The 17973-nt window shown below is 39.1% G+C and overlaps 2 protein-coding genes across 3 annotated transcripts in view; one reads left to right on the top strand and one right to left on the bottom strand.

Moving 5' to 3' along the window:
- The window catches only part of si:dkeyp-50b9.1, a 32582-nt gene extending 19523 nt beyond the window's left edge, over positions 1 to 13059 (top strand). The window contains exons 6-13 of one of the 2 annotated variants that reach the window (XM_036567773.1): positions 811 to 898; positions 1294 to 1418; positions 2861 to 2922; positions 3013 to 3079; positions 5212 to 5296; positions 7561 to 7636; positions 8420 to 8482; positions 12697 to 13059. In XM_036567773.1, the coding sequence (XP_036423666.1) occupies positions 811 to 898; positions 1294 to 1418; positions 2861 to 2922; positions 3013 to 3079; positions 5212 to 5296; positions 7561 to 7636; positions 8420 to 8482; positions 12697 to 12770 (640 nt within the window). In that variant the 3' untranslated portion in view covers positions 12771 to 13059. The remainder of the gene's footprint in view (positions 1 to 810; positions 899 to 1293; positions 1419 to 2860; positions 2923 to 3012; positions 3080 to 5211; positions 5297 to 7560; positions 7637 to 8419; positions 8483 to 12696) is intronic. The other variant, XM_036567774.1, reaches the window with a different exon arrangement.
- Positions 13060 to 13908: 849 nt separating this feature from the next.
- Positions 13909 to 17521, bottom strand: LOC118806362 (olfactomedin-like). The gene is made up of 5 exons (XM_036567775.1): positions 17443 to 17521; positions 16536 to 16694; positions 15849 to 16061; positions 15449 to 15587; positions 13909 to 15047 (listed from the first exon to the last, which is right to left on the bottom strand). The coding sequence occupies exons 1-5, from the start codon at positions 17473 to 17475 to the stop codon at positions 14236 to 14238; spliced, it is 1356 nt and encodes a 451-aa protein (XP_036423668.1). The 5' UTR covers positions 17476 to 17521; the 3' UTR covers positions 13909 to 14235.
- Between the last annotated feature and the right edge of the window lie 452 nt (positions 17522 to 17973).

The following is a 17973-nucleotide window of genomic DNA, read 5'->3' on the forward strand; positions in this document are numbered from 1 at the left end:
CAAAGAGGGACAATTATTTATTATCGCCCACCCCTGATTCTTCAGCGATGTGAAGCTGAGTTCAGCTATTCCCCAGATTCTCGTTCGAATTTTCCTGTTACACCTTAAATGGTGCAGCAGTTACATTCTGGCGCATGAGGCGTCAGTACTGCTGGAATATTTAAGGTGGAACGGGTAATTTAGCTAGCTACCTAACGAGACATTAGCATACTACTAGCGATTTTTTATGCTTGTTATGAAGAAAAGGACCATAATACATTGAAACAAAATTAAACTAAGATTATACAATGATTATTGTCATTTTAACAGCGAAAATACTAACATTTGTGGGTTTCTTTGGTCACTTGTGTAGCCGTCTTGCCGCTTTTTCTTTTTTTCTCTTAACACTCCATTTGCCTCTGAAAAAGCTCCGTTTGGAGGGCCACGTAGCCCTAACACTTCGCCATATCCCTCAATCTCAACACAAATCGGGACACCCTACCCCTAGACATGAATGTGCAAACTGGAGGGCTGAGGGCTAAGAGGTAGGAGCAAAGGGTGAAATAGGATTTGGCCTAAAAGACTGGGGATTTTAGTCATCCGTTCCAGGATTAAATAATTTCAGTAAGGCCCTGTGCAGGTCAGGAGGGCTGTTTCTGTTGTCTTTCTCTCTCTTCCCCTCTCCCTCTCTCTCTCTCTCTCTCTCTCTCTCTCTCTCTCTCTCTCTCTCTCTCTCTCTCTCTCTAGAATGATGTTGCTTTGAAAGTGTAACATTTATCTCCATAAACTATTAGGATGTGGACTAATGGACTAATGTCTCTCTCTCTCCAGACTGACTGGAGAGAAGGTGCTACAGTTGTCTCTCTTGGCCACTAGGAAGCGTTACCGGCGCTGTGGGGTCGGCCGATATATAATAGAGGTATGCGCAGCAATGAAGTATTATTTTAGTAAAATAAAATAATGGCTGTTACTCTGGTTGCTGCTATGAGAGGGTGTTAGTGGCACAGTAGCAGTGGTTCATCAGTACATTAATGTGGTCAGTTTCGTGCTGCCCTCTGCTGTTAGTTTGAGTTCTTACAGTTGTCATGTTAATCTTAGGCAGGAAAAAAGGAATACAATGTATTAAAACCTTGCAGTGGTTCCATAATGACTTAATTAAAGTCCATAGCTGGAGTCGACTATTAAATTAAATAATATGTGATTAGAAAAAGTAAAAAGAATGAAGCAGTTTGCTTTATTTTGTGGACTAGTCTTAAAGCAGTAGTGAATTAAGGTCATAATGTATGGCTAATGCATTGTGCGTTTGATTGATAGCTGCTGAAGTCTCAGTCAATTTGTGGAAATTATGATGCACTGCTGGCTCATGCAGACTCAGACGCCATAGAATTCTTCTCACACTGTGGACTAACGGACGATCCTCTACTCAACGACAAGTTCAGGTACACACACACACGCCCACACACACTTACACACACAAACTCAAACCGGGAGTATAAATCTCTGATTCTGTTCCTCTTTAGGAGACAATTCAGTACATTATGAAATATTAAATTTCACCATGATTGGATGTTTTGTTAAATCATGATTCATTGATTCCACAGAATGCACAAACATGGACAAAGCCTTACACTGTCAGCGCATTCATTTTCAAGAAGTGCTACATTTCAGTAAAGTCAAACCAAAAATTAAACCATTTTCAAATATCAAAAATAAGCACATACATTATTATTAACGTTAATATTATGTTGTTGAATATTATTCTAAGATTTTATTAAGTATTGTAACATTGTTGTATGTTATAATCAATTATAATCTGAAATTCCAAAACCGTAACTTGTTGTAGGTGCACCAATCATGATTTTTTATATCCGATTTTAGTTCCAATTTAATTACAGCCAAATCGGCCAATGGACGATTTTTATGGTTGATATTTGTTGTGTGCCGATATGTATGTATTTATTTATTTATTTATATGCCTGAAGCTCACACTGCGCTAAGCAAACACATGAAACACACAGTACTTTTTGTACAGCAATATGCGGTAAATAGTATTATTTGCTCTCTGAATTTACATTTAAAATCAGTTACCTGTTTACATAACGTGAATCAGATTAAGCACTGCATTGAAAGTAAGAGGCAGCTGGCTGTTTAGCACGAGTCGCTGTGCTGTGACATTTTGGTGCAGGTGTAGCAGTAGCATTTAAAAACAGCATGAGTCCTCTTACCTGCCTCGTGTTATTTACATCATAAAACTGCAACGCAAATCTGCCAAAATAATGTGTAGGCTGCATCCCTAGTAACTGTAAAGCTGATGATACAGGTAAAACAGTTAAAGAGATAATTTTGTAATTTTGTTTGTGAAATTTTACTTGTAACTGAGCCTTTACACACTTATAGACATAGCGGATACTGTTGCAGGTATGCAGATTAGGGAAATCTCCTAGACACTCGACTTCGATTCAGGTGCCAAGATGCGCGTATAAAGTGCTTTTTAGGGCATCTTGATTTTATACACACAAGTATATTGACAGTCACCCAAGTATATTTTGTATTTCAATTTCAATTTCTAAATGCAGTTTTATCGCATTTTAACAAGTTGCATATTTTTTATATTATTATAATCAAGGGCACACTTTGTCCTTTCAAGCTTTTTCAAGCTTGTTTTACATTTTTGTAGTTCAATTCTGCAGACTTAATAAACAACATTTAAAAAAAAATTCCAACCATACATAACATATTTAAGTAGTCAATTAAGTAAAAAGAAATCCTGAGATAAGTGTGGATATCCATATACATTAGAAGTTTATTTCAGATGTGTGGGAAACACTGATATAGATGAAAATTATGACCATATTTGTGCTGTATTTTCTTTCCCCTACAGGGAGGTGAGGGACGAATGGGCCAACACCACTCTTATGAGTTACTTACCACCCTTTACCACAGGTGAGCCACACACTCTCGCACACACTTGTACGCCCTCCTGATGCTTTTGACTCAGTGTTCTCATTCGTGTTTGTCGTGTGCTTTTTTCAGAACTGCAGAGCAGGAACCCTGGTTTCTCATTAAGTTTAGCAGAGCTGGAGGTGGAGGTGAACCTGGCGTGAGTTTACCTTTATGCTGATTTTACTCAACAGCTGTTACACCAGGCTTAAGCTCACTAAACCTTTACAACAACCACCGAATTAACCTGCTGTTTGTTTACCTTTGTGCTTTAATCGTATTGAACCTTTTTTGCAACAACCATGTTAACTTGCCTTAAGCTTACTTTCCTTTGCTCTACCGCAATAATTATATCATTGGGGCAGTTGTGGGCTGGAGGTCAGGGAACCAGCCTTGTGACTGGAAGGTTGCCGGTTTGAACCCCCTCAGCCGACAGGACATGACTGAAGTGCCCTTGAGCAAGGCACGTAACCCCCAACTGCTCCCTGGGCGCTGTGGATAGGGCTGCCCATCACTCTGGGCAAGTGTGCTCACTGCCCCCTATGTGTGTGCATTCACTAGTGTGTATGTGGGTGTTTCACTGCACAGATGGGTTAAATGCAGAGGTGAAATTTGGAGGACTAATAAGGGTCACTTAACTTATATTAGCCACACCAATGATGCTTGAACAGTTATCAGTCCTGATCCAGCTGTACTCTTTGCGCTGAATATGTTAGTGTTTCCCCTGCTCTAACACACTTGATCCAACTAATCAGCTCATTATCATTCTCTCCTGATTGAAGTGGGTGTGTTAGAGTAGAGGAAATGAGACAAACTGAGGCAATGTATTAATCTATCTTGATAGCTAACTTGCTAACTTTGCCTTATGGTTTGTTTTCCTCTTCTTCTGACAAGTCTCTTCTGCAACTTGATAGATATGTAGTGCTAATTATAATGTTTTTTTTTGTTGTTTTTTCTGTTTATATGCTGCTCAGATTTAATATCACTAAACAAAAGCACAAAAAACACTTAAAAACACAAGCAGCAAATGAAAACTCGTCTTAATCTGACTGGACTCACGTGATGCTCGTTCTCAAGTGGTATTCCACGCATGCATGTAATTTTGGATCGGATCACTTGTAGTGTGCATGTAAATGGAGATTTTCCATCAGATTGTTGAGTAGAGTGATTTTTTTCTCCTTTTTTGGCCCATTTCCCATTTTTCTCCCCAAATGAATCATGTCTAATCATGCTAGGTCTCCCCCAGTCATAATCACACAATACTACTAGCACTAGGGGGGTAAGGGGGACCACATGCTTCCTCCAAGTCATGTGAAGCTCCATGGCAAATTTTCAAACTGCTGCTAATGCACTGTCATTGTACAGCTGAATGGAGAACACTAACTGCCAGTTCCATGACATCCGCTAACAGACACCTACACTAACTAGCCTTGAGCTGAGTGATGGGGGAGAAGGAGGGCCATCCTACCAACACAGAGAGAGAGCGAGCAAGGCCAGTTGTGCCCTCTTGGACTCCCGGCAACGAATGACTGTAGCATCACCAGGGATCGAACTCATCATCTCCTCAATTTTAATGCACACAGTCTATTTGCTGTTGAGTAAAATATATTTATTTAATATATTTTAAGTAAAATGTATATACTTATTTGCTCATAAGTAAAATTTTATGTGCACCCTAACTTTTGCACATACTGCATTTTGTTTTATTTTTTTTTCTAATATGTTAATTCAGGGGCGGCACGGTGGCGCAGTGGGTAGCGCTGTCGCCTCACAGCAAGAAGGGCCTGGGTTCGATCCCCAGTCGGGCGACCAGGGTCCTTTCTGTGTGGAGTTTGCATGTTCTCCCCGTGTCTGCGTGGGTTTCCTCCCACATTCCAAAGACATGCAGTCAGGCCAATTGGAAATGCCGAATTGCCCCTACATGTCTGTCTGTCTGTCTGCCCTGTGATGGACTGGTGACCTGTCCAGGGTGTATTCTGCCCACCGCGACCCAGAAGGATAAGCGGTTTAGATGATGTATGTATGTATGTATGTTAATTCAGCAAATAACCCAATAATTGTGCATTAAAATATACAGAAGTGTGTTCTCTGTAGAGGTTTAACTTATTTCCACCTCAGTGACCAGGAGTGCCCAACAAAAAAACAAAAAATGTGCACATATCCAGCTTCCTTTCAAACCACTCATTGCCACATTGTGACCCAGCAGTGCGTCGAGACCCACAGTTTGAAAACCACTGTACACCATGCTGTGCTACCAGCTAACATGTTTGTATGTGTGTGCATCTGATCCAGGCGGATGACGGCCCTCTCTGCATATCAGCAGCAAGCAGTATGTGTGACCAGACTTGTCAGGGAGGTGAAGACGCTGAGACAACAGGTGGAGTTATACACACATTTGTTAGTTTCTCTGTGGAATCAAATATTAGTTTATTTGATTCCACAGAAAAAAAAAACAATTAGGGCAAAAATGCTTCATGGTTTGTGTTTGTCTCTTTTCGTCCACGACTACATACGGCGTAAAACATCAGAGATATATATAGCAGCACTGCCTCCGCACACATGCTTCCACTCACTGCAGATACAGAGCAGTATTTAAACAGCTGTTTTGCGTTTTGTTTACACTACCCTGCCATCTGCAGCCTACAGATTACATGCCTGTGTACACAAACCAACCATTTATAGTCTATTAATTCAATTATGTTCTTACATGATTAATATTTGAAGCTTTTTAATGCACATGCTTGATCTTAGTTCAAATCACATGCAAATTCACTTTGGTTTTTATTTATAAGATGTATTATTCATAAAAACGAACACATATACAGTAACAAATGCATTGTTTTATAGCTACCTATAGAGAAACTGTAGAACACGACTCAGTACCAACATTTAGAGCCGGTTATTCATTCAAGCTAATGAGAAACTGTAGAACAGACTCAGTTTATATCACAATACCTACATTTAGAGACGTTATTCATTCAACCTAATGAGAAACTGTAGAACAGACTCAGTTTATATCCCAGTACCCATATATAACCTATAACTTAGCCCTGCCTTACAGCTGCAGCAAGCATCCTACACTTACGTCATACGGACTTTGTGTGAGGTGACCTTAATCACTGCTATTGAAATGCGGAGCAATCTAGATATTAATTTTAATATACATTTATTCTTGATGTTATACACTTTTCATTTTAGAATCCTCTACAGCTCTGTTCATTATTCTGAACACATAGCAAGGCAAGTTACAGTTTGCCATTATTGATAGCTTACATTTAGCCAAAAAAGTAATATCCGAATCACAAAATTAAAAACCACATACCCACCCAACAAACTAATATCCAAATAGTTGAATATTCGGGTCCAGCCCTACAAAAAACCCATCCAGTCTGCCCTCACAGTGTTACCTTTGTCAGACATACAGTATAAATATCATTTGTTAATTTGTCAGGTCACTAACTCACTGTAAATTTAGAATGTTTTGACAAAATAGTTGTGCAGTACAGTTTCTTCTCAAGTGTGATTTTTCTGTAAAGCATTTATGGCACTTTGCAGATGCTTTTATATGGAATACTCGCAATTTTAATCATGTTACAGAGGTAGCTGAATGGAGTGTCTAAAGTCTCGCCCAAGGATTCTAAATGGTCTATTGTGGTTGTTCTTCCCCACCAAAATCAAACCTCAATCTGCTGCTGAAGGGCAGTGGTGTTGCCCATTACACTATTCCAACCACATAAAGCTTGTCCAACCTCTCCAAAACAACTACAAAAGGGTCAGTCAGAGTTACAATTCCAATACATATTGCTATATACAGTCATGTTCAAAAGCTCAGATATTCCAGGTCAATTTAGATGTGCTAAATGAAAATAAGTTAACACATCCTCTACAGGGAACAAACGTAGAGATGCAATTTTACTGCAGATTGTAATGCATAATTTCTGTTTATCTGCTGAGCTCAACATAGTGGAAGAACATAAAACCTCAAATATAAAATGTGCTGTAACTTTTGCACAGGCCATACTTTGTAGTTTATGTTTTCCCAATATGTTAAATTCAGCAAGTAACCAGTAGTTGTGCATTAAAATGTGTAGAGAATGTTTAAACTTATTTTCATTTAGGAAATCAACAACAACATGGAATTTGACTTGATGTGCCTAAACTGTTGCCTGCGGTTTTTTAGGAATTACAGTCATTCAACGGGAAACCAGTTCTCTACAAACCTGCAACCGCACTTTAATTGTGTGGATGAAAATACCTCCACCAAGTAGAAAATGTAGATTATATACCAAAATACACAAAAGAAGAGAAGCAAGAATACAGTTTGTGTTCAAAAAAGCTTTTTGTCCATGCTTAGTGAGGGAGTAAGAGTCCTCAGTCTTGACTGGTCAGCTGTGGGTGGCATATGGCCCCTTTCATGAGTACTTTTTTTTCATGATTTTTTTTCAATGTACACACACAGTTTAAAAATGTGAAGTGTGGTTGTGCAGGCTAGAGGAGCACTTTTCAGTCAGGATGCTCATTGCTCCATAACCAACAATGAGGAGAAGCACTCTTGATCATATTCCGATCAAGTTCTCTGAATTCATCCAACATTATTTCCATGGTGTTTAAAGCTTTTTTGTTTATTGTGATAGAATTCAGTTGGAGCTACAGAGAGAAGAAGTGGATATGCTTCACAACGAGTTAGAGCGAGAAAAAGAAAAACGACACAAAATAGGTGCATAACACTGCTTATGTTTTTTTGCATTGATGTTATTTATAAAAGACACATAAGAGTAGAGTTAGCCAGAATTGGTATTAGTGTTCTCTTCTCTAACAACCCTGTTTCAACTAATCAGCATCTTAACATGACCGTAATGACTTCAGTCAGTTACATTATAGTGATGATTTGGCCAGAAAATGAAATTTACACCCCCATAGCCCAAATATAGTAGATCAGCAAAGTTTGTTCATTTTGCACTGCCAGGCTAATGTATCTAACAGTTAATGGAAGCTTATAGCCATCAATTAGTTGAGTACTCTCAAATGGACTTGCTTGTGGTTTCTGACACTGTATTATATACTATTATTTAGAAACATGGACATAAGTATGTTGCAAAGCTAGAAACAGCAGTACCAATCCTTTGTAGCCTGTATTTTGTCCTTTTTTATTGTTAACATTGTGTTGTACAGTGTTCAAGATTACGTTTTGAAGTTTGCATGATGCTGAGTGGTTACTATAAACTTCTATTACTTGTAAGCTACATTAACCTCATTGTTCCAGCACAAATGAAAAAAAAAGCTGCTTTATTGCTTTAATGTAGTGGACACACTGAAGTGTGCAGTGTAGGGCTACTCCAGGGCAAGGATGAGAAAACTGCATTAGAGTACATTAGTGTTATGTCTTATGGATGGCCTGAATAAGTAATAGAATATGAGGCTACGCAGGCAGTGCCTGCATTCAGTGTCAGTCACCTGATAATGGAGAATCTGTCTGTGTTGGTGTTATGGATGTGTACAGAACAGATGTTCCTGGAATACAAGCTCCGGAAAACTTGGCAGCTGCTGGAAAGGAGAGACTCAGGTGAGTGCCTGCGTTTCCCTCAGCCAGGAGGAGTTTAGGACCAGCTGGTGCTCATGTACTCTTGTGACGTTTTGTTGTTTTCATAAGTGTACAGGACATACAGTTGTGTTACCAACCCACTTTAGCTTTTTGACATCCATTCCTAATGTGCATGACTAAAAGCCCTTATCCTAATTAGTAAGGGCAGGCGATACGGCAAAAATATAATATGATACTTGAAGACAGATTTCATAATGAACAATTTGCATCACAATATTTAGTTTTTCTGAGGTTTAACAAGTTTGATAAGAGCCACACTTAAAAAATACTGTCAAAACCTGAGTTCAGTCATTTTTATTCAGTGTTTTATACATTCTAAAGCTAATTATGCTTTCTGTGTAGTGAAACATGCAGCTGTTTTTTATAAAAATTCTCAGTATCCATTACATGCTCAGAAAAGCTGATTGTGACCTATTTCATCACAATAATGATAAAATATGATTATTTTGCCCACCTTTACCAATCACCAACCCTACCATTCTGGGTCAATTGACACCACATTTAATCACCACAATCTGATTGGTTATAAAGCATTTCTTCACCATAGCTGTATTATTATATTATTGTTATAATAGTATTATATTATTATGCCTGTCAGCAGTTGCTAAGTAACATGTGTATTGACATACTGAATAAAATTACTGAATGGTGAGTGACATACTGAGTAGTCAGTTTACTCTAAGCTGCAGTTAACTGTTAAACATACTTTAAGAAATTTAAAATTTGGAGACCACTCTGGTGGAAATATGTAACTGCACGCAACATGTGGAAGAGCATTTTGTAATGTGGGTTGTGTTTTGGACCCCTTCCCATATCTGATGATTGCGAGCCCATTGAAAGAGATTTCAAAGAGAACTCAGACAAAACTTGGTGAGAGACGTGTCTTCCGAAGATGCGAGTGAATTGTCAACAAGTTTTCATCAGTAAACTGCTGATTTTGAGATAATTTGAGACCTAAACATCATGGTGAACCTTTTTTTTTAATCTGGGTGTGTGACATACACAAAAACATATGACGTGGTGTGACCCGACACCTCTGACTTTGAAATTATTACTTCAGGCTTTACAGGGCGACTCGCAGCAGAGCATGCTCATTATATTTTAGTCTGTTTTTATTCTCCTCACTCAGTAATAATACATCTTTCAATTTTAATAAAAAAAAAAAAACATACACAGTGAAGTTTTTAATATGGCATTTTCCTGCAAATTGTAGCACAAAATTTATTTGTTTATTTGTTTATTTTTTTTTCCTGAGTTTAGCATATTGGGAAAAAAAACGTAAAATACAAAGTACCATAACTTTTGCACTGGCCACATTTGATTCATTTTTCCAAATGTGTTACATTCAGCAAATAAACAATAGCTATTTATTAAAATGTGCAGAAGTGTGTTCTCTGTAGAGGATGTGTTAACATTTAGTTTGATTTGTGATTTTACAGCTTTTTTGCTGAAAAAAAAACTCCTCCTAAAGGACTTCTCTGAATTTGGAAGCTGAAGCGCCCCTTTTTGCTCCTGCAGCCTTTTTTAGACAACCGAATTGCCTAAATTTAACCACAGGAACCATTTCTAGCCACCTACAGCAAAAACTGCAAAACAGTTATGACAATCAATCAAAACAGTATAAAGAAAAGACAAGAATTTGCTACGTTATTAAATACCTCGGACGGCAGAATTTACTGCTCCGTCCATGTTTATCAAACTGAAGCGGTGGAGCTCTCAGCAGTTGAACAGTATTCAGTATGATATTGCCTTTGTCTTGAAGTATACATGCAACATTGCCTTCAAATTATGTCAAAATAAGACACCTTTGAAGACAGCTGACTTACGCTACAGTGTACAGTGTACAGATGCTGTGTTAAAATGCTGCCTACTTAGACAGCTGCCTCCAGAATGGACTGTATCAGTGCTAAAACAATTTAATTTGTGCTACAACACTTGCAGCTTTTATAGAACCAGCACTACATGCCTAACATTTATGTACAGCTCTGTATGATACATTTACAGCACATTGTTGCTCTCCCTCTCATGTTCTATCGCTTAAACATAGCAGATTATAACCAGTCATTTTACTCTTCAACACAAATTGTTGATATAGCAACCTCTGCCCCCCCCCCAACCCTAGAGGAATATGATAAGACTCTTTTTGAGCTGCTGTCCAATTCTAGTCCAGCCTGACCTTTGCTGGCTTGTCCAATTACAGCCTTTCCTTTGCCTGATGACTCAGTGCTCAGTGGATCCTCTGCTTTCTGAACGTTATGAGTCATGTGTAATTACATCTCTGTGGCCTGTCCATCTGAGGGTCTGTTATGTTCTGTTCTGAGCTGAAGGACAACAGCATGTGTCCCCATCCATGTTTCAGCCACTGCAAAAAGATTCCAATGTCTCATAGTGGAATTCCACAGATCTTTTATACAGTGATGATGATTGAGTAGCTGAGATGTAAACAGTCATTCAGAGTGGTTTGATGTGAAATGATTCATTGTAGAGTGATGTATCGACTGATTTCTTCATAGTGATGGTGATAGGAAGCAGGAGTTGTGCTGTCAACAATGCAGATATTGCCATTTTATTTGCTCTCCAAAACCACCAGTGAACCTTCACGTCTTTTGAGTATTTTTATTTTATATGTGGATAATAGTGAGCATATTCAGCTCCGGAGTAGCACAGCCATGTATGACCAGGAGTCCAGGAGAGCACAATTGGCCTCGCTCTCTGGGTGGGTAGGATGCCCCTCTGTCTCCCCACATCACCTTGCACGATGCTGGCGAGCACAGGCGTCTGTTAGCTGACATAACAGAACTGGTGGTTGGCACTTTTCTCCCAGCACGTTCAGCTGTCTAATGACACTGCATTAGCGGCAGTTTGAAAAGATGCAGTGGCGCTTTACAGGTCTTGGAGGCTTTCGCCCTCGAAAGTGCTGGTGGTATTGTGTGATTGGGGGAGTCCTAACTTGTGGGTGGAATTGGATATGTATTGGGGAGAAAATTAGGAAAAAAAACATATTCTAGACCAAAAATGAACTTGAAAAAATCATAAAACAATGTTTCACACATCATGCAGTGTATTCACAACCATTATATGTAATAACTTTCTGTAAGGGGGCTTTTAGAGGCATTAAACTCTTCAGACATCTGGTTCCTATCACCATCACTGTGAAAAACCTGTCTCTGGTAAGTTTCTCCAATACGATGCATATCACATCAAACCACTCTGATTGACTTTATGTTGTGCCGTCGGCGCAGAAGAAGAAGACGTGGGAAACATAGCACTTCAAACGAATGCTCTTTTATTGAACATAGCAACATGGGAGAAAGCCTTGAGGTCAGTAACAGCCACACATCCCACAATGACAGTAGATACTGACTTCCACACAAACCACCACAAGCCCAGCACAGTCTGGCACAACAAAGCATAACTAACACTGCTGCACCTATATTGTCAGTATATTTTCAGTGTACTTACAGTTTAAATTCTTCTTACTGCAAATCCGGATCATCCACGATGATCTGTGTCCGTGGCCAGTAGCGGAATGCTACAATATCTTAACAGTTTAATTATGGAGAAATTTTGCAGAAACTGTGGAATTCCCCTTTTACAGAAGAAAAAATTATAATCATTTGCAGATATCTGATATTTGTCTCTCATTAAATTAAATATCTAACATTTTGCTTGCAATAATACACTTGCAGGTTGGTACATGAAATTATCTCACCTTTACTGAAAAGTAATTTTGCTTTGTCGTTTCAGAAGTAATATTTCTAAGACATTATTTGCCATGTTAGGTGAACGGTTCAGAGGGTGGGCGAACAATATGGTCCAGAAATGACCACTAATAGGTTGATAGGTTGCTGCTACGTAGTGCATATGTATAATCATAAAAAGGCATCAAAGATTTGTTCACCATTTGAAAACACATTTTCAAGTGTAAATACTTGAGATTATATATATATATATATATATATATATATACACTTACAGAACTGTATTTTGTAGAGAGCTTGTTTATGTTTAGTGGTATCTGTGCAGCAGTAATGCAGTAAAGAAAGATGATTAGAAGATAATGAATATGTATGGATTGAGTGATAGATAGACAGATTGATTAATGATTAATGGAGTGACTGATTTGATTTGATTGGTTTGTTAGTTGATCAATCGATTGTGTTTGTGTTGCACAGAGGGGGAGTCCCAGACAGACAGCAGACCTACCAGCCCAGCTGAAGCAAAGCCTGAGCCAGTCCACTCTGCTTGAGCCAAGACTACCACCAGGGGGCACCACAGCCTCACTTTGCACTAGTGCAGACGCAGAATGATTTACAAGTAAAATTACAGAGATGCATCATTTAAACGTGCTGCTTTAAAGCAGAGTTGTAATGGTCATTGTAATCACTTATAATGCTGTATTATTACAAAGCAACGATTCCATGCTGGGAGTGGCAAAAAACAAAAAATCCATCTGCATCCACAAGGCATGTGCAAATTAAATCCCAGAAAAAAGAAATTCTGAGGACCCCATCTTAACAAAAAAGTATAAAAAGCCTTTATTGAAACATGGCAATATGTATGAAAATCTGCCGACGCGTTGCTGCCTGAAAAATAGCATGTCAATACATTTTTGCTGTTTTAATCACATTTCCTGAGTATTAGTTCCTTTAAGAGGTTCAGCAATGTTTTTGTGTTGTAAAATTAAATGTAAACTACAAAATGTAAACGTCTGATTCTATTTTACCACTAAGGGCCTTAAGTTACACAATTTTGGGACAGTCTACCTCATAACTTATGAAATTTAAACAGACCTGTAGTATTTAAGCCACAAAAGGTTTCATTTTTCTTATCCACTGGAAAAAATACTAAAACATTTCTGTGCAAAAGGCATCATTTGTTTAATTTTTAGTCAAAATAGCCGTTGAGTACAACTTATTCGTTTTTCATAGTCAAAGAAAAAACAGGAAACATTTATCAGAAAATGACAGGAATCTCTAAGTTGTTTTATTTTTCTTTTCCACTGAAAAAAAATATAACATTTCTGTGCAAAAGTCATTTGTTCAATTTCAAATCAAAATAGCCAGTGAGTACACGTTTTTCATTTTAAAAGTCAGAAAACACATTTATCTGGAAATTACACACAAATCTCAACAGCTCAATATAATATTATTTTTTCCGTATTTGGTGTGTCCACCCCTGAAAAGAATGGAAGTTGTAATAAAGTTAAAGAGTGGGCTCTGGGGTGGTCAGTCCATTGTTCAGCTTCTTTGTTTGATGTGTCCGTCTCCTTTTCTCAGTGAGGTTCTTCTTGACAGCTACACATCCTTTCAGACCCACAGCGCTGAGTCGTCTTCTCACAGTGGAAGGATGGACAGAAACACCTGTGGATGTTTTCAGATCTGAAGCAGCTTGATTTTCTCCTCTCTCTCAAAGTTGAAAGCTTTAAGTGCTGTTTATCTGATGGGGGCAGTTTTGGTGTCTACCAGCAGTCCCCTTTTTCCTTATATCTTTTTTTGAATTTAAGAAATTATTTTCTTTGACTTTCCTCTTAATTATTGAAGTCGGCCTTCTCATATCGAATTTCCTCCATATATATAATTAACTTTATGGCTATTTTGACTGAAAATTAAATAAATGAAGGGTCTCTGACTTTTGCACAGTACTTTACATTTTTAGCAGTGAAGTCTGTCTGAACTGTGATATCCTGCATCATTACATATCATCTTCTCTCCTCAGAAGAAAGCTTGGAAAGACAGCAGGTAGCCGTCATTATACATGTAGAGCTTCATGTCGGTGGGGTTGTAGTGGAGGTTGGCAATGCCGGCTGAAACCTTCTCCAGCGGCAGGGACAGCGTGTTGTCCTCCAGCCCCGTGGCCGTGTCGAAGGCGTAGAACACCTCCTCTTTGTATTGGTCGACGTAGCGTGTGGCGTACAGCACCCCGCACACCATGAAGGCGTTGGTGACTGAGCGTTTGAACAGCCTGGTCTTCCAGGTCTGCGTCACGTTGAAGCCTGCCCTGTTCACTCGGCTCAGAACCATGTTACCGTAGTTGCTCTCTGTGGCAAACATCACCCACAGGCCCTCGCTGTCGGCCGCTAGGTCGATGTCGGTCCAGTCGCGGCATTCGTAGTAGCAATATGGGAACTTGTTGTTGACTCCGGCTTCAGGCAGTTTCAAGCGCTGGTTCTTTTTGGTCTGCAGGTTGTAGCTGCATAGCTTAGCCGCAGTGTAGCACTGATAGTACACAACACCATCGTACATTATGGTAGCTGGGCCCTGAATCGCGTCATTGTGAGTGTAGGAGGATGCAACATACTCGTCACGGTGATTTCTGCCGGCCATGAAGTCCTCAAAAGATGGGTAGTAACGGATTTGGTTGCCAAACCTGTGGCTCTTGACCAAAGGCTGGACCCAATACCTTTCCTCACTGCCGGCGCTGGTGTCACGGCCCCAGGCACCCGAGGGGTAGGACTTGCCAAACGGACTCAGCTTGGTGATCAGTGGGGAGCTGATGTTGCTCATGATACGATGAGAACAGGAACCTGCAAGACCGAGATCACATCTTAGGACAGTTTACTGTGACTTCTGGAAACCACTTGGTCTCGTTCTTCCAGGGTAGATACTTCCTAAACTTTGACTGATACTGCACAAGTGCCAGGGAGTCAGGCTTAGCCTTACAAGTTGAAGCTTCAAGAATTTGTGTAGACTCATGAAAAAATACTCTCCACTCACCTGTTTTATGCCAAAAGTTTTGTGCCACTCTCATTTTGTTATCCCAGCATTTTAAAAGAGACCAATTCTTTTAACCCTCCTAGGTCCCCATAGCGACTATATCTTGAAATGTGTTTTATTTTATTTTTTTTCAATTAACACCCAATAGTGAGACTGTGTATTCCAGTGAATAATAACTTCTTCTCTCAGATGAAGAGGAAAACATGAGTACCTTTACTCGTGAAGTCTGCAGGAATGGTCCTGCAGGTCTGCACACGGTTATTGAGGAAGCGCAGCTTCTCCTTCACTGCCTCTAAGTTGAAGGTATTGTCTGTGTACATCTTCTCCACATCCTTCTGAATCTTCTGCAACTGAAGCACAAATTTACAGTGGATGTAATTATGTATCTCCCACAGTTAACATAATGCACATAAATGACCTCCAAAGTCCATTGTGTGTGTACACACAAGACACAGGTGTGATGAGATATAGCAAATACCCAAATGGTGATTTCAGTATTTGAATACTGGCACCTTGAGCGGTGAAGCGAGTACTCGAGCACCTGTGCACATCCCTAACCACCACATCCACTCCTGCTGTTCCTGTGTGTGGAGGCAGAAATGTGTCTGTACCTCTGTACGTAGTTTCTGAGTTTCGGCGCTGGGCCTGTCCCTGTGTGTGTCACTGATGATCTGATGAAGGTCCTGGAGCTCATTGCTGAGCTGGCGCAGGTGCAGAGCGTTGTACAGGCCCTGTGTGTCCAGGTACTTGAAGCGCTGTAGACGTGCCGTCACGTTCTTCAGTGTGACCTGCATCTTAGGCAGCTCTTTATTGGTCATCGTCACCTGCCAGTAAGAGTAAACACCATCCAGCATTTATTATGATTTATTAGTGATGTTTTAAATTTGCTTCAGAGCGAGATTTAATTTGGCTGTAGTAAGTGTGATGTCGCCTAAGGTTCTGTTGTTGGTGAGCGTAGTCATACATACATTTTGGCCGAAATGGAGTTTATTAGTTTTGGAATTTACGCAGTGTGAATTGCTTGTGTTAAGAGTTTGTGAGTATGATTTACCTGTGTTTGGAGTTTATGCACATGAATTGCCTGCGTTTAGATTGTATGCAGTGTGTATGACCTGTGTTTGGGGTTTATGCAGTGTGAATTACCTGGTTTGGGAGTTTGTGCTGTGTGAATTACCCTTGTTTAGGGTTTATATATTGTGTTTTATTTGTGTTGGGAGTTTATCCAGTGTGTATTACCTGTGTTTGCAGTTAGTACAGTGTGCATTATCTGTGCTTAAAGTTCACACAGTGTGAATTACCTTTGTTTGGAGTTCTTGCAGTGAGGCTCTACAGCCCTCTAGCAGGTCTGAGACTGCCTCATATTTAGCGGTAGGAAAAGCCCAGATGGCGCTGTTCACCTCACACACACATGAGCCGTCTTTCTCCTCTCCCTGAACCCTCTGAGCGTGGCCTGCCTGCTGTAAACACACACAAACACAAAATCAATAAGGAACAAGGAGGATATAATTATTTTACTAGAATATTGCTAAAGATTTTAAACCAAATGTGGTAAATTTCAAATTTGGCATATCATCACTGTCAGAACAGAACCTTTCATCTCTTGGAGCATTTCTACTGGTCTGTTCATCATGGAATTTTGACACAATGTAAATGGAAGCAAATGAAGATACAGCATTTTGTTCCCACAGTGATATACTTGTTAACCCCGTAAATGGCCAGGGCCCCCGGGAGCCCTTAAGTTATTTTACACACTGCTATAACCTGAGAATAGCTCAGCCAGTTTGCATTGAAGTCCCTGTAGTTACTGAATAATAAGCCTTATTAAGTATGTAATTAGTGTAATAAGCCTGCGATTTTAAGGAGTTAATTAAAAATATTGACTTGATTCAAATGTATAACATACATAATTTTCATAAGAGTAAAACATTTACCAAAAGCAAGAAAACCAAAAACATTTTGCTGACATATTTTATTCATGGGGAAAAATTCTATATATTACTGTTTTCAGTGTTTGAGGTATCAAACAGCACAAATTTCTATTTAAAATTCAATAAGATTATAAAATCATACACTGCAGTTTTAACCTAAAACAGAATATTAAGTCTTGCAACCAACAAAACTGCATTGTATAATAATTTTTAATTAAGTTTATTTTATAATAACGAAAAGAGAATAAGAGCATGGATGAAACACATCAGTACTTACAGTGGCAGTGAGAAGCAACACCAACAGGATCATTGTCAATCAATGAGTGACCACCAGCTTCAGCAACACCATTTATAAACACTCTCTCTCTCATACACACACACACACACACACACACACACACAACACAACACACACACACACACGCACATGGAGATGTTTTTTTCTCTGATAAGGGCGTAAAATTTTTACATGGAAGTTGTGTGTTGTGAAATCATCATCAGAAAATTTCATCGCATTTCTTAACACATCTCTTAAATAATAAATTAATGCAGACAAAGCAACAGTCATGCAGAATGTGCACTTGCACACTTGCATAAGTTTCTATGATACATATTTTAGTTTAGTTTGAGTTTTAGTTATTTTAGTTTGCACAACTTAAAATACACACGAATAGACTAAGATAACATACTCAGGGAGAGCCCTAAAACCTAGTAGCCTCCACCTAAATAACAATAAAATTACACAGTATAATGAAAAATACAAAATAATATACAACATAATAATGACATAAAGCAAACCTCAAATAAA

The sequence above is a fragment of the Colossoma macropomum genome, unplaced genomic scaffold (genome assembly GCF_904425465.1).
Source record: "Colossoma macropomum unplaced genomic scaffold, Colossoma_macropomum, whole genome shotgun sequence".
NCBI lineage: Eukaryota > Metazoa > Chordata > Actinopteri > Characiformes > Serrasalmidae > Colossoma > Colossoma macropomum.

What these genes read in the sequence shown, in the direction of transcription:
- LOC118806362 (XM_036567775.1), bottom strand. Translation starts at nt 17,475, where the DNA reads ATGATCCTGTTGGTGTTGCTTCTCACTGCCACT. An exon ending in TGTTGCTTCTCACTGCCACT is followed by an intron (nt 16,695 to 17,442) that starts GTAAGTACTGAT and finishes GTGTGTTTACAG; the next exon opens with CAGGCAGGCCACGCTCAGAG. An exon ending in TGCAAGAACTCCAAACAAAG is followed by an intron (nt 16,062 to 16,535) that starts GTAATTCACACT and finishes TCTTACTGGCAG; the next exon opens with GTGACGATGACCAATAAAGA.